This window comes from Larus michahellis, chromosome Z, assembly GCF_964199755.1.
Source record: "Larus michahellis chromosome Z, bLarMic1.1, whole genome shotgun sequence".
Lineage (NCBI taxonomy): Eukaryota > Metazoa > Chordata > Aves > Charadriiformes > Laridae > Larus > Larus michahellis.
The window spans coordinates 80,704,535-80,721,984 of NC_133930.1; the positions used below are offsets into that span (position 1 = coordinate 80,704,535).

The following is a 17,450-nucleotide window of genomic DNA, read 5'->3' on the forward strand; positions in this document are numbered from 1 at the left end:
TAACTATAAGTGAGGACCATTTGCTTTGCTGTTTTTGAAAGTGTTTACAAGATAAAATATGACTTGTTTGACTATCACACATCAGCATAGTATCATCTTACAGATTTAGATGCTGTCCTTCCCGCAGGAGGACTATGATGCCCACAATCATTCCATCACAGTTGTCGAGCCACCACATAGGTGCTGGGGCATGTCCACATGCAACTTATTATTGGCGCAAGAAACCAGATGGGCACGCTTTTTCTCATTTTAGTGTGTCACCACTTGCTGCCTTGAATACTTTAATATAGGATGATAAATGTGAAAAACCGCTAAGTCAAAATAGATGGTATTACAGATGCATGAAACAATGCATTTAAAAGCACTGTTACTTCAGCCGTTCAGTTATATTTCATGGAGTAATTAAGGAAAGCTGGCATGCAGGCTGACTGAGCATGTTATGGATAGTGTTTATAACAGCATCAAGTTTCTGTTGCCATGGGGATGATAACTCTGAACTCACTGCTTTTGTGTACCCAAAATCTCAATCAAGAGTTATTTGAATATGTCTGTGTGTGGGTGTTTCTGTCTACAAAGAATGAAAGTAGGAGGTATGAGATGATATCAAACAGATACCGAGTTACAGGACACAGGGGAGTATCGGGATGATTACACTAAGAAGTAGGCTCCCAGTCCTTTTGCTTTCTTGTCTGTTTTGAGTGCACAAATTATATCTTTATCTTGTAAGCTAAATGTATAGTTATTGAGGGAGATCTGTAGCTAGCTGACATTGATATTGAGTTCAATGAAGTCAGTGAACTTATGGCAGACTTTGACCAGCTGATGATCTCTCCTAATTCCTGCAGTTCAAAGGTCCTACGTGGGGTAGTTTTGAGAGAAACTACACTTTTGTTACTAGTTTCTCTTCTCCCCTGCCAAGGGCTTTCAGGTGCTTGCTGACTCATCAATAACCCCCAAGGAAATCCCACTATGATATTAAGTCAAATTCTGGATTACTGACAAAAAAATGCAGAGCTTTAACAGTTTTTTCAGCATTTAATTTAGCAGATTAAGTCTTCCTATATGGTTCGAGTCACCTTACATGATGACTCTGAGATGGTATTTCATAAGGTTCACTTGGCCACATTATACTAAGCTGAGAGCTATATTAAGTAATATTAAATATTTAATCTATGATGACAGGTATTTTTGGAAGCTGATACAACAGTACTCATGAATGAGGAAATGAACTTTGACAAAATGAATGGTTTGACAGATGGTAGTTTGCTTAGAGCTCTTACTAACAGATGTTTGAATGAATGTTCTGCAAGACCTCTGTGTATTTTGGGTTTTAACATTTTATTAGCAAATAGCTGTCACCTGGTGTATACTTGCTCTTTGGAACTTCTTGATGTGGAAGCTGCTATTTTTTTTTTTTCCTTGCCTTTCTTGGAGAAGAAATCCCAACACTTTATTGATTCCTGCTTGGGGAATGATGCAACTTAGAAAGTCTTTATTATAAGTATATTTTTGGTGTGTCACAGTATTTATGATTAAGTTTGTGAGATTCACAGACACACAATTAACTATCCCAGTATTAGGGACCGCAAGCCCACAAAATGTGAGTCTGAGAACCAGAGATGGGATTGAAAGCACAGCTGGTGTGGGAGACACTTATGTAAAAATTAAATTAAGCCACAAATAAAAACATATATTCTACCTACCAGAAACAATATTCCATTATATTTAGGATTAAAACCCTCCCAAAAAACCTTCTCAGTAATCACTAAATAAACAACCAACATGGCTTCTGCAGTAGAAACTAGAATTTTGATTGTCTCAAACAAGTGTCTTAATCATTGTGCTGCACAATTCTTGTCTCACCCCACTGATTTCAAACTATCTTAACAGGAAAATCATATCCAAGAACACATCAACACACTCTTTAGTCCTCAGATATATTTTTAGCGAATGCTGTGTGTGGGCAATACTTAAGGAAGACTCTAGTGCTCCTTTTCCTCTGGGTGAACACGGCCATCACCCGTGCAGCACGCTGGCTCTGCGCACACCCTCCAAGGCACCAGACCTAGGGACCAACGTATTGGTCCCTAATTAATCACTCTGTTTCTGCTGTGGGAGCAAGCTTTATAGGAAACAGTTTTTTTAGCTCTAACTGGATCTAGTTGACTTTACAATTCTAAATTACACAGAAGCCTGGGAAAATTTTACCTGGAATCTGCTGGGGTAGATTCTTTTCCACCGCAGGTCACCGTTTTATTAAGAGTTTCTAAAGGGAGAATGTTTACTTGGAGCTTCAAGAAATATAGTGAAGAAATTTTTTTTAGAACTGTTCAAAGTTATTAAAAAAGGAAAAAAATGTATTATTTAAAACAGATGAACTGAGAAGGTAAAGGTAAAGGGGGGCTGGATATTTAATTGGATAATATTTTTTATATTTTGTATGCAATAAAAACTAGGGGGAAAAAGCTAACTATTCAACCTGAACCAACTTTATTTCCCGTTTCTTGATTCTGCAACGAAACTTAGCAGTCCAGCTGCTTTGCAAATGAATCATTCTTCTTCTCACAATAATAAAATAAAATATTTCAATATTTTATTTAAAAGCCAATTGGGAAACATACTGAGGTCTCTGGAGAAACAATTCCTGCTTATTTTAGCAAGGAGTAACAAAACAAATTTTTTATTTTTCTATTTAATAACCTACATTTGTATACAACAGTTTCCAGCAGCAGTTAAGGTCTTCAATCATAGTTCCTACACAGTGGTATGATACACAGTAATTAGTTCATTTTCTTAATATTGTCCAGATGTAAGGTATGCCCAAATCTGCTTTTGGTAGCTGTGGATTAATACTGACCTTGCAAAAAAAATCCTTGTCTAATAGACCACAACGCAGTTTAAAAAGAGCAGGTAGTCTCTTGTAGACCACTCAAATCATTGCATCATCAGGCACATTCCTTACAGGGATCCTCTTCACAATTACACTCAGGAGATATGCAGAAATTAAGGGATCCCTTGTTATCAGATGTGATAGCTCAGTCATGGTGCAACAGCAGCAACTTCATAGGAACCAGCAGGCACTGATCTTTTCCACTCCTTGCTTAATTGACTGGCCACGGACAGAACCAGAAAATAAAATTTACCCCATCCTTTCCTAATCAAAACATTCCCGGACGCCTCCTGACTTGAAATATCATTTCTGCTAACAGTACCTGTCTTTGCTTCCTACCAGACTTCACTGCACACACAGATTTTTGCTGTCTAGCCTTAAACCTGATACCTTTTACCCTTCTATGCCTTTACCCACCTTCCTACTTTGCTCTGAGACTGTCATGCATTTCTGAGGTTGATATTCTCAGGGGTTCTTGGTGCAGTGACCACCCAACCCAGCCCTGCCTGCCCTGCAATGCTGTGGCAGGAGCCCCCGAAGTTCTGCTGTGAGCTCCTCCTCCACTCCAGGCTCCCTGATGTAGGTGGTACGAGTCTTAGTGTTATTGGGCAAGTAAACATTTAGGGTGGTTCATCTGTGGACTGAGAACCCATTGCGCTTGTATTATTTGCAGAACAAAAAGACTGCACCCACTCTAAAAGTCTAAAGAGAGAAGACTATTTTCTTGCAGGACAATATTCACCGACCTTGCTCTCTCGTCCCTGTGAGAACATCGTCCTGCCAAAGGTACTGATACATTTAATGGCATGATTTAGATTTTGGTACTGTAAACCAGTCCTTACATTGTTAGTTATGCCAAATTATTCTACCTTGTGTTCCTCATGACATTCCGCTTTATGCATTTTTTTGGCATATCCACCATGGCTGAAGTCTGTGTATTACAGGAATAATAACTGCAGTGGTATAAAAAAAGGATAATATTTTATAGAAGGAAAGTGAAAAAAGCCACAAATAGAGGAAAAATTAGTTAAGAAATATTAGGCTTGGGTAGTGAGATTGAAAGTGAAGAAGAAATATCTAAGGGTATAGGCATGGGTCCCTATGTTAGAAATCACTAGAGAGGAGTAACATTTAGAAGGTCCTGCAAACAGGTTCATATTAGAGATTAACAGTTATTATGGCTTTGGATATGGTAAAGAGAGAATTGAAGTAATAACCTTGTTCACGGCCATCTCTATTCTGATCCATACTGCCTTAAAAGAAAATACCTATGAATATAAAAACACAGATACGTGCAAGGAAGGACTAGAGATGAAGTGGAATGAGAAAAAAAAGTAACAGCATATATCACAGCCATGAATGCACAAGGACAAAAGGGAAAAGAGAAATCACGGCTCTCCCAAAAAGAGTTTTGACAAAAAAGACTTGTTACCGGAACAGGTAAAGTGACCATTTTGGTTATATTTCATGAACAAATAATGAAAAATAGAAGTGTGGGATTTTTTCTCATTGTATTTGGAGACATTGAAAGTTAGTGTCACCAGTAAAGTGGCAAGCAGAATACACAGGTACTATCTTGTCACAGCCAACTATGAGGAGAAACAGAGGTCAGCAGAACTTTAAAAGGGAGATATGACTTACTCTGACTTTAATTTGCTTTCAAAAACATGGTCACTGACCCTTTAAATCACAAGCCAATTACGAGCATTGTAGTGCCATTACTAATTACATGCTGAGAGTGTAAATTTGAAATGGCAATTTCAATTTTCTGTTCATTGGGAGAATGCAGGAAAATGAAATTGCATACTAATTAGTTCATGTGTGTCAGACACCTGAAAGATTAGAGAAAAAAACTCTGCACTCATTACAAGTGACTTATAAGCAAAGCACTCAAACCTTTCATTTGCCAAGCTGCATATAAATAAAGAAATTAAATGACAAAGAAAACTGATAGTGATGGAAGAAGGCAAAAATAGCTGCAGGCCTGTACAAACTTATACTTTGGGGGACTTGCCTATTATATACAGCTTCCTTTAGATTTTATCTAGCATTAGAAACTCTAAGAGGGTATCAGGCTACTGCTTCAGGTTCACTGCGCAAAACGTTAATTTGCATTTCCTAAAAATGGAGTTTCTGGCTTCGTAACTTTCCCCTTAATCTTTGCCAAACATTCACAGTTTTTCAGGAGCCACCTTCTGGACCAGCTGCTTTGTCACTCAGACCAGCATGGAAAATGTCCCATATACAGACCCCTCACATGAGCGTCTGGGAAGAAGCTGAAGATATGACAAAGAAAGTAAAAAATTAAGAGTAGGTCATTGTTAGAGGGAGCATTTCTCCCACAAGACCAGAAGGAAGGTGGCCAGAAACTTAGCACAAATCAGAGTGGGCTGACTTTTTGTAACCTTCCACAAATGCTTGCGAAGTATCTCCCAGGCCATTACAGAAGCTGTGCAAAAGTAAGATATGGGATTTCTGCTTCTCCTCTTCTCTCAACAGAAACTGTTCACCCATATAAGGGTCAGGCAGTGTCTGTCTCTTAGGGTGTATTTCATGCTTGAGGAACAAGACAGTGCTCTCATGTAAAGAACTACTACGCAGTGCATAAAATGGGAGTTTGTGGAGGTCTGTATCCTTGCCAAATCAAAACAGGGTTTCTGCAGAAGCCTAAAAAGCACTTTTTCTCTACAAATATCATCTCCCTGACAAATTTAGATTTTCTGTTCCAGGTGTTTTAAGGAGAAAAGTCTTCAGGAAAGGGGGAAAAAAAAATTTCTCTCAAGATTTAAACTTCTGTTTTTAAATTACAAAGCTTTACTCTGAACTGAAGAGAAAAACAAAGTACTTGGCAAGTTGTGTGAAAATTATAGACCAAAGTTAATTTTTAAAGAAAAATGAGAAGAAAAAGAGAGGAATGCTAGGTGCTTAGTACACATTAATCCTATAAAGTAACTAGCTTCTAAAAAGTCCTTACATACTCTGGCTTTTAAAATTAGAGAAAACCCTGCATGGGATTGTCAGTACCTAGATTAGGTCATTAACTCCAAAAAAGAACAAATTGTTCAAACCTGATAGCTTGGGCTGAGATTTTAGACACATTTTCTCCATTAGACCAATATTCCTTCCAGATAAGAGCAAAGGGAAGACTTCCCTGGGAGCAAAGTCCCAGGCACACATAGCTCCGGTCTGGGTAGAAACCTGCACAGCTGCCTGACAGCCACCTCCACCGTGGGTGGTGGCTTTGACGAGTGGAAACATGGAAGCGACAGACCATCAGCCATCCCCGTCCAGTTCATCTCCTACTAAAGACATGTCTAGGGGGCCAGTGCTGAATGATTTGGATTTTCTTCTCCAGCTCATTTAATAAAGCCCACACCCTAAAGCAGCCTAAAAGCTACTGTAACACCGACTTTTTCATTACCCATTAAAGTTACATTAGTTTTCTACTCCTGTGAAAATAATTCTGCTCGAGTCCCTTAGCGTTATTCTTTCCAGTTCTTTTTCAATGTATAAATTTTACAGACTTCCTAACCCCTCTGGTCTTTACGGAAGAAAACTGACTTAAGATGCATTGAAGGGCCTTTGTGTTTTCGCTCTGTAGTGAATAACAAACAGTAGCACCGGCTTCATTTTTCAGAACTGACAAAATCCAGCACTCTCACCACACCAGTTTCAGAAAACTTCATCAAACAGCGCCTTGTGCCTGCTTTCCAGACAAGAAAAATGAACAGGTAATCCTGTATGCTTTTTCCCCAAATATCTGGGAACCACGCAGAAAAATCGCATATAGTAGTCAGTACAAAATCCTGCATTTTAACAAAAATTATGCCATGTACATGAAGGTAACTTCAAGAAGAGTGTGTCTGACACACTAAAGGGATGTAGGCACAGTTCAACTTAGGGCTGGTAGACAAGACGCTCAAGTACCATTTATTGCTGCTCCTGTGGTGGGTTCACTGGGAGGGAAGCACCCTCTTCACATATTAACTAAACTGATTAGTGCAAAAGGTTTTCCCATAAATATCTAACACCACCTTTATTAACTAGCAGCTGAAAATGCCATGGCTTAGCCCAATTCACGCATCATGAAAGGAAAACACCATAAACATAAATAACTACAGGAATCACTAGATAATAAAAGTAAATAGCTACAGAAATCACTAGATAATCATTATAGTCATTAAAATACAGCCACAGGACTTCATATGCACTGCTTCATGACTTTTACTGAAGTCATTTGCTGGGCCCAGAGAAATTCAGTCCACAAAAAGGGCACTGCCATTTGAATCATTCTAGCGATAACATCCTTGAGTGGAAATGAAAAGAATGTGTATTTTCAGCCCCATGGATGTGGTTGAACTAACAGCTATTTCAACCTTAATTAAAACAGTTCTTGTTACTTCCAACATGATGCACACAATGCTTAACCTGTGTGCCCAGAGCAGCTTGGCATAGAGGACAAACTATTCCTGCAGGCTCTGGTATGGCCAAAACCACATTAAAGCATGCTAGAACAATGGCCAAGGAAGGCTGCATGTGTGAAAGTATCTCCACCTTGAGACAGCGCTGTGAAATGCTACTAAGGACCTAACGAGCATATGTAACATATGCGGAAAGCAGGTTCCTTGTAAAGAGTCTTTATAAATTTGCTTCCATGGTTTGAAGCTACAACGGAACATATGCACACGTTTTTTAAATAAAAAGATTTGTGCATTTGCAAAGTCAAGATTATTAGTGTTTTGCAACTAAATAGTCCCTTTTAGTCTAGGCTACATTTCTGACAGTGAATAAGAATCTAGCTATTAGTTTACCACTTGTCTTCATCAGTTTCTTAAGTGAGTCTGGCAATTGAATCAAGAAGATTTTTTTCCTCCTCAGCTCCATCTGTTACCTGAATCCATGGCCATCTGTCATTTTCTGCAGCAGTCCAAGCATTCACAAGACCCTTCTTATTAAGTCGTGCATAGTATGGATACCATTTCTGGAGTCCAAAAAGAGCTCGATGAGTGGATGACGCAGTAATTTGTTGGTTTGACACAATTCCACCTTCTATCCCTAGTGGGCCAGAGCATCCTGCAAATAGAAACAAGGAAAGAAATTATTGCAACTGAAATGATCAACTCTTCTGAGTCCCAAGTGGCTGTAATTACAAATAGCATACAAATAGATCCCAAATGTCACATCAAATAAGTTATTATAAGAGATTTAAAGCACTTGAGTAGCATCTTCTTTTTGCAAAAATAAATAAATAAACCCCTACAAAAATATTGCTTGTAAATAACTATTCCCATTGCAAAAATAATGAAATACATTAAGTTTTCAATTTCTTTTAGCTCATTCTACCTGAAGAGTTGTGAATTTGGGTTTTACAGATACAATGAAAGAAAACGATCCTTAGATTCAAATGTTGAAATTGCTAAAAGCAAATTTAAAATTCTGTAATTACTGAGAATTCCATATTGCTGCTTTTGCCATAGAGCTTAGCATTTAGCCAATACACTATATACTGTTATTCCAGTTATCTTTAGAAATATGAAACTAGACACATGATACTGTTCAGTTACATTAAAAATAGTTAATGATCTCATATATATAATCAGCAAACCACAAAGTATATATTTAACTGTAACATTCAAATGTTCATAATTTTATGCGTGGTATCATTCATTAATTTGTACACCTGAAATACTTGTAAATGTAATCTTTTTTAAAGTCGATATATTTCTGCATACTTTATTTTCTGAAGCTACTCCATTTGGGTATGGGAAAAAGAGAATTCAGTTATTGTGAGCAATCCATGAAAATTTCGAAAATTATGTACAAATGATCGGCAGTCTACCTGCTACCTCAAACCAGGACAAATCCCAACCACTTTCAAGTAAATATGATTTTTTTTTTTTTCTCAATTTTGATGCAGAGAATAAAGATAAGCTAATTGCAAGGACTCCTGTAGCAGCTGATCTTGCGCAGTTGCCCGAAAGATCTGCTGTGTGGGTCAACTGCACTTCAGCAGTTTTGAACACAACAGGGTAGAGCAGATGTTTACTCACACTTTAGGTTTTCTCAGAAGCCTGGCAGCGTTTCACCTTAAGCGGTACCCAAGAATGAACTCCGAAATGGTGTTGCTGTGAAATCCTTACACCATATGGGCAGAAAGTCACAAATAATTTAATTCCTCATTAATTTAAAGGTACAGAGAAGAAAAAGTGACCGGTGCAATTTGCTCCTTTTGGCAGAAGCTGAGGCAGGGAGACAGTGCTGAGAGTCACTGGCAATACAACGCCTGGGTATTGTGTGTCACTGATAATGGAGACAAATACAAACGAAATTGCAGTCTTAAGCTGATTATGGAGCAAGGGCCATTGGCAAGCACGTGCTTGTGCCCTGAGAAGATAAACCAAAACCCACACACAGGTGGGGTTCCGAATGTGTTACTTCCTAAATGCAAAACCTGGTTTACTTTCAGCATATGCTTAAGTGAAATCCTGGCCCCATTGAAATTAGTGACTGACTTGCATCATATGATAATTTCATCCACATTTTTAACAGTCCACAAAGCTCGGCTAGACTCTAATGTCCTAGTTCTACTTTTCTGTGTCATGTATCACCCAAAAAGAAAGGCCATGCGTTCAGCACTTGACTAATAACTCTGTTTGTGCCGCACAAAATGCATTGCTCTCCTGCTGCTGTGCCAGATGCATAGCAGTGCCGGAAGAAAACAAATTCTTTGTCACCAGCATAGGCAGGCACAATATAGGATGTATCCAAAAAACCCGTGTATGTTGGAAAAGTGTCATTTTACATTGAGTTATCATATGTCACTTAAAAATTGAAAGACCCATTCAGATCTTAGCTCTGCTTCTGAAATCTTTTAATCTGATCAGAATAAACTGCTTTGGTGTATAAACTGCCACATCTGTTTGCAAGTCAGGTAAACTACTCTACTTTCCTAAGAAAATTGCATCTTTTCAAAAGTTTCTTATGTTAATTTATTGAAATATCTGTCATTTCATAATGGGAAAGAAACTGCACGCAGGTGTGTCTATACGTATGTGTAACTCACAAACACGCATGTGTACATACAGGACTGATTCCAGCTTTACCATGAAATTAACCAGCCCTAACAGCTGGTATAGGTTGCTAAAAACAGAGACGTGAGAACACAGAAGAGCGGTTTCCAAGAGGAGCTGAAAATGGAGGCATGGCAGGTGTTTTAATATGGATATGGAGCACACAGCTATATTCTGCATATATATTCTCCTCTCACGGTGAGGAGTGCAGGGGTGAGGACACCAGCCCGCCCTGCTAGCGTTATTCAGTGACCTAACAGAAAAAACGCATGCGTAAGGACACGGCCCCAGCGTGTCTTACAGCCAGTTTTGAGTGGGGCTCAGAATAAGGGTATTTGGCTTCAGCACATAATTTTCAAAAGAAGAACAGGTATTTGATGCCAAGGCCTTTGATCTGCTATAGACATCCCAGCTTTGGCAGACTGGGAAGAGATGTGGATGTCCTTTATTTTGTCTATCAGCCTCTGTTTAAGGTGCAGAACTTTGTGTAAAGTTTTGATTTGAAGGCATGTTAGTTCTCATGGTTGAGATGCATTAAATGGTGATTGAAATATGTGTGAATTCCTTACAAGAGAAAGATGAATTTTCCTGTTTAAATTGAAGGCAGTTAAATTGCCAAGTACAGCACTTAACTCTACTTTGTCAGCTATGACCATATATGGTCAGAAGTGTTTACCTTCCTTAGGTTTAGGAGGATTATTCCTCAAATCCAAAGCAAATCTCTACCTTCAGGGAATACGTACTTCATTGTACAAAGTTCTTATTTTAATTGCAGTTCCAGTCTTGCTTTGTCATGTTTGTCAGTTTTTCAATGTTATTTAAACACAAAATTTACCACTCCTATAAATATAAACTACCACATTAGAGATACTTTCTACTTCGGTGTTGAGCTCGAACATGAGATGCATAGGAAATATGAGACTGGATAATAATTTCTAAACAATATTAGCTTTACAATGTAATATATATGTACACAGCACTAAGATGTGTCTTTAGAGGACCATCTTTTTTGACAACCCTGAAGACATCAAATCATTCTCATGAGGTGTGAAGACTGGTTTAAGCTAAAGCTTAACCCTAATTCAAGACGTGCTTGCAGGTCCAAACCACAGAACTTGCAATGTGGCACAACTCTGACCATAGCAGTGCTGATGAGTTGAGAAATTTCCTAGGCACAGGCCTGGCAGATGGGTCTTGAGGAAGCCCACCCAAGGCTATCTCTTCTGAGACTTAAGATACCTCCACATGGATCATGGGTCGTTTTTTTTTGACTAGTCTCACCTGGAACTTGACCATATTGAATTTATCCTTCTGTTTCATAGCCAGGTCAATCTGCGTTTCAAGATATTTTTAAAAATCCTTCATCCATTTTAATAATGTTAAGTAGATTTCTTAAATTATCAGAACATTTTGTTATCTGTCTTATTTTCTGAACAGCCAGGACTTCAGCAGAGGTTTTGGTACGATTCCACTGTAAGCTCCTTCCACTGTTAAAACTGCCCGTTTACTCACACTTAGGTCTATATTTTTAATCAGACATTATTCTACAAGAAAACCTTTCAATTTACTTTCTTTCATCAGTTGAAAGGAAATAGTTGAACACACTTTTGGATAGTCAAATACCACACAGCAAATGGACTTCCCTTAGCCATATGCTCATTAATTTCTTCCAAATACTCCAATAGATTTGTGAATCATGCTTTCTCCTTACAAAAGCTGTAATGGGGCTATTACTCTCTGAATTACCAAGAAATTTACTTTGCCTGAAAACTCTCAGCTAAATAACCTACCTCTGGTTCCATCAAACATGTTATATCAGTAAAAGACTGGTTATAGACTAGCTTCTGCATAAGATATTCAATTTAAGACACAAACAATGCTTTCCTTCAAGTTAAGATATCAATTATTTCTTTCAGTGCTCAAGGGCTGTGATATGCCTTTGACTACTGCCAATGAAGGAAACAAGCAAATGCTGCTTTTGGAGATTGTCTTTTAAATAAAACTGAGATGCATATTCTGCAGAACAAGTGCAAGCTGCATTATATTTTGTTGTTATACATCTGCTTCTATTAAATCCACAGTTCATTTAACAAAAATCATGACAGCTTGGGAAACTGCAGTCTCCAAGGGAGTAATAATATCACCACAGTGATGCTGTACAATTCAGTCTGGTCAATGTTAGCTGTTAAATAGAAAACCGTTTTTATTAGTTAATGCTGACACATTGGGGTATGGCAATCAGCTTGATGCAACGAAGTAAAAAAAAAAAAAAAGAACAGCAATTAAGAAGCTGCTTGACAGGTTCATGATATAGATTCACAAGGAAGATTTTGTCATCTGGAGCTGTTATTTTAGTGTCATTAAATAACAAAATACTAACTCAAGCAATATTTTTTTTAATCCTACAGTGACAATTGGTATGCACTAAATCAAACCCTATTGACTCCTCTCTTTTTCTCATCAAACAGTATTCCCACAATGCCCCATTGTCCATGAAGATGACAGAATGCAAAGGTGTACCAATAAGCTACGTGACTGTGAATGGATCCAGTGAAGGATGGGAAAAGTCAACAACACATGAAAAGTGAAGGATTCATTTATATCTCTTCAGTTCTCCTAAGAATCCCCACCAACCCACGTGAAGATGGCATGGTTATAAAACTGACTTGAAAGCTTCTTTTACAATCACACACTTAACTAGATCTGAAACTTTACGTACCATTTTGCACCACAGAGCAAGTGACCGTTTGTCCAGATTTCACTTGTAGACCAAGGGTATGGGGATCAAATAGCTCCCCAGACAATAGATGAGTTCTGCATTTCCACCCTTGTCTCTTACAACAATAAATCCCTCCAGCTGAACAAAAATATATGTGCACAAGGAAATAGAAGAAGATGACAGCTTACTGTGTCTTACATTGATATCTCTTCAGAGGTAAATTACAATAGAGAAATATGTCACTGATTCCTTCTCTTAACAGGGGAAAGACAAACCATTTTAAAATAACGATTACTACAGTAGGAGACAATAAGCAGAAAGCACTGGGTAAACATGTTACTTGGGTATATTTAATTTGGACTTCTACGTTTATGTCAGTCCACAAATTAAGAAAAACCTCCAAATGGTTTAAAAATTCCTTGAAAATGTGAGGATTATACCTCTGAAAACAGATGAAAAAGATTTCTTGTTATTGACGATGAAACATGCCTGATTTTGTAGCATGAATATATAGCTTTCATTTCCTCTGTTGGTTTGTCTCTCGCTAACATCATCAAAACAAACAGATGCAAAATTGAAGGCAAGTAGAAAACAAATCTGCTTTAGACATCTGCAATCCTGCTTTTCTCCAAGCACCTCATTTTCTGGAATGAGATTACTCTGGCTGTGCTTAGCATAGCACGGTAATTGTGCTGAACGCAAACCCTGACAATGGGATTACAGATGACCTCTGATATTGCAGTAATTAATGCTGCTCCCCAAAATGTAATCGAGGCTTCAGCCTCCTATTTCCTTTTCTTGTGTCTCCTGCCACCCACAGATTCTTGCCCAGCTTGTTCTGTCAAGGATAGCTCTCTTCAATTAATTTGGTTTTATAGGAGCTGGTTAGATGGATATGGACAATCGTTCAGAAGTCTGCTGTTAAAGTGCCCATCCATATGCAAAGTATGAAACAATGTTCTTGTCGGGCTTGTTTTTTCACAACCATGACATGAAAATGCTAAAATCCTCTCTTTATAAATACTATGTAAAGTACTTTTGCAAAGGGATGTGTGGGAGACGCAGCTTCCCTTCGTGCTAGAGTTGTCAATGGACCCTCTCATGGTTTTAGTGACATGATAGTCCTCACTTGCCAACTTCACCAGTTCACAATGGGACTACAGATGACCTCTGATATTGCAGTCATTATGCTGATACATGTATAAACTCCCCACCATGCTTCAGCCATTTAGGCTTCAGCCACTTATTTCTTCTTGTTCCTTCACAGAGACTTCATCTCTCTGACTATAAGCACTTTCCCACACTGGCTGGCAGTCCCCAGGGTGGGATTCACATCCCTCTGATGGACATCCAGAGGGATTTTCTACACTAAGCAAGTCTGAAAAAATTTATACTTCCAGCATAGCACAGGAGCATATGGAGATGACAGCTCAGACACTGAAAGCAGATTATGTCTTTTTTTATATAGTGCAGTGTCTGAAATGGAGAGTTGTTATTCAGGACTAATTTGCTTAGTTCTAGTTTGGCAATTTCTCCATTCTGGTCTTTGAGTAGAATGGATAGGATTGTAAATTCCACACAAAAAGCACCAGGATTGGCATCTGGGGAACCACGACATACAGCACAGTTGAAGAGGGGACCTATCCAAGAGGAATAAAATCAAAGGAAGATACAACTTCCGATTTAGGAAATCCCTAAACTGAAGACTGCTGTAAGCTGTGAAAATACAATGGGGGAACCATCGTTTAGTGCTTGTCCCTTTTCTTACACTCATTCATTAAGCATTCACTGCAGATCGTTGTCCAAGGCAGGGCTGTTGGACTGTCATCACATCAGGCATGGTTAATCTTATGGTCAAAAAGAAGGATACCTCTAAAATGTCGTATCTGCAAATCTGTAATCAGAAAAATCACTTTTTAGTGTTGCTCCATGAAGTGATTGTTGTGGTTATGTTTGTGCTAAACTTCATCAAGTTAATGTTATTGACTGTGTCCCTAGGCACATTCGAAATGCTTTTAATGGAACTGGCCTGGGAAGAGGAATTCCATAATGAAGACACGCTGTTTGTGGTTCCCCATCAGAGAAAAACATGGCTGCTTCAAATGATCTGGAAAAGTCTGTATCCCAAGACATGCCAACTACATTACATCAATGCCATTCCTGACAAATGTTTGTTGAAAACCTTTTTTCAAAGGCTCCAGTAGTGAACATTCAACAATCCCATTTGGTGTTTGATTGAAGTCCAACTTGAGTCTTTTTTATTCCATTTATTACTTTTTGTCCTGATTCTATGATTGTGGACAACAATGTCCTCTTCTTAAAGTAGCCTTTAGTGTATTTGTCTCCTTTCCTATTCTCTTTTCTACCAGGGATGCCAAATAATCACAATTTACACTGAGCACACAGCGTAGCACAGAGTGTGAAGGAGCACAGCTGTCCTTGCCGTATGGGTTACTGGACCAACTGGAGGCACAACCCAAAATCCAGGGGAGAGTTTAGAACCCAGAAAAATGATCAGCTGAGCCTTCACCATGATACACCATATGGCCAATTTACGGCTACAGCACAAAACTACTATCATTCCATGGTGATTTCAGAAAGGACAGGCACCATTGTCTAACTACCAAATACAAAACACTTCCTCTGAGTTTATACGATTATTCAAGTTACATTATTCAGCAATTCACTGATAAACATTACCTTTACCTTATTTTGTCTTCAAGCAGCATTTAAGATTTAAAAAAAAAAAAACAACAAAAAAATTAAATAATATTGAAGTAAGGAGTTTAGTTTCTCAAACTCCTCTGCTGAACTCTCATGTAGAAATACATTAATCTTTATGTGAAAAATGATTTTTACATTTCAAGTTGGCACTCTGAAAAATAGCATTTCTTCCATGTTTGGGTAGTGACATTAACCAGTTTTACATAACTTGTAGCCACTCAAACATGACTAAAATTAATCTGAATAAACCAGAAAAGATGGAGTAACACTAAAAAAACTTCTCACAAGAATTAACCTACATTCACATTATGGAAGTTAATTTCATAGGAGCTTTCAAGTTGCACTATAAAATAATTGCCAAGTGCTCATACACAGTGAAGGAATGGCAGACCCAGAAACCGTACTCCTTAACTGCTGCATAACAGTAATTGATTATTATTATTGTCTTAGGTTGCAATGATATGTAAAGTTATGTTATTCCATGTTCTATTTACCAGTCTCACGACTTTTTGTTGGATCTGGAGTTGGGCAGATGTGGGTGGAGGAGATTTGTACAGTCATGGACTTATTAATTACCTCATTTACTTCTAGCCATTGTAAATGGTTGTGGCAGAGAGTACAGCCAATTAACAATTGAAGCATAATTTATGCATGTATAAATGAAACTAGGAAGTCAACTGTATTTAGAAATAGTCTTTTTTTTTTTGTTTGCTGCTGCTGAACTCTCTGCAATCCATGCACTTCTCCCCTCCTTGGGTATTGATGGAAATATTTCTTCGAAGAATAAATATGTGATTCTGTGATTCTGTGAATACAAGAAAACTCAGCAGCTTTCCAGCAATGTTAGGAAATTTGCTAATGAGACAGTGTTCTGAGAAAGTTCAGCCTGATTTCATGATAGCTACAGACAGCTTCTTTCAGAGTTCCCTGGTTTTATATTTACATTCATCTGTCTTTAGGGACATGCAGTTTGGTTTTTTTTTTTTTGTTTTGTTTATGGAGAACGCAACACTGACAAAAACTTTACCTCTCTTCTCCCTAACTTCATCCCAAACGAGTTGTTGGTTTTTTTTTTTTTCCCTTTCATAGGACAACATTTGTATTAGAAAAATAAGTAATTTTAACATGGAGTAGATGAATATAGGTTAAACTGGTAAGGTTACAATTTCCAGGAGCTGTCAGCACTCCCAGGAAAAAAAAAAAAAGTGCAAGCTCAAGAATGTTCTTACCAGTGCTGCAAAATGGGTTTCACCACTGGGAAAGCTGACATTCTGCCTCTCAGATGGAGCGACCTGCTGTTGTAAACGCGTACTCACAGTCGTGCTGGCTGGTAGGAATGCTAATTCCAGAAGTGCTAATTGAACAGGAAATCTCACTGATTTCCTTTACAATTTACGTTAAATCCTATCGGAAGAGGTGAAATACCTGGATTCTGACCAGACGACTGTTTTAAAGCTCTGCCTGATTCTCTGAATTATTTACAGGAACCAGATGCTGATACTACTGGTTTTTTAAAATGCCAACCAACTACTGCTAATATGAAGGCAGCTCATGACATATGTATCTACCTGCTTAATGATTTGTTCTTCTCAAAATCTGCCTGTTCTAAAAAGCTTTGAAAAAAACCAACAACCCAAACCCAAACCTTCTCTTGGAAGTAAAACTGGAAAGACAAGATATAGTTACACTGAAAGACAATCTGCATTTTTCTAGCAGGTCTACAAAGGAAATCAGTGGGATTACAACATCAATGTAATTAGCATTCCTGCAAGCCAGCCTGACAATGGGAATGTTCGTTTGCCAGAAGAGTATGTGCTTTTCAAGTGGCAAATCTCATTTTGCTGCCTAGGGACATTCTTTCTGTCTTTGTGGTTTGTTTTTTCTTTTTTTTTTTTCCCCATAAGAACAGCAACTGTTCCTAGAAATGACAATATTACTCGTTACAAGATGTATTCATTGAAATTGTTTAAAAACTACTAGCGGCACTAATATGAATTTTACATTACAATGGAATACATATTCTTCAGAAAGAAGTAAAAAGATGGCA

At 38.1% G+C, this 17,450-nt stretch overlaps 1 protein-coding gene across 2 annotated transcripts in view; it reads right to left on the reverse strand.

Moving 5' to 3' along the window:
• EDIL3 (EGF like repeats and discoidin domains 3) overlaps positions 1–17,450 on the reverse strand; it is a 268,965-nt gene that overhangs the window by 68,346 nt on the left and 183,169 nt on the right. For both annotated transcript variants that reach the window (XM_074569401.1, XM_074569400.1), the window contains one exon: positions 7,782–7,963. In XM_074569401.1, the coding sequence (XP_074425502.1) occupies positions 7,782–7,963 (182 nt within the window). The remainder of the gene's footprint in view (positions 1–7,781; positions 7,964–17,450) is intronic.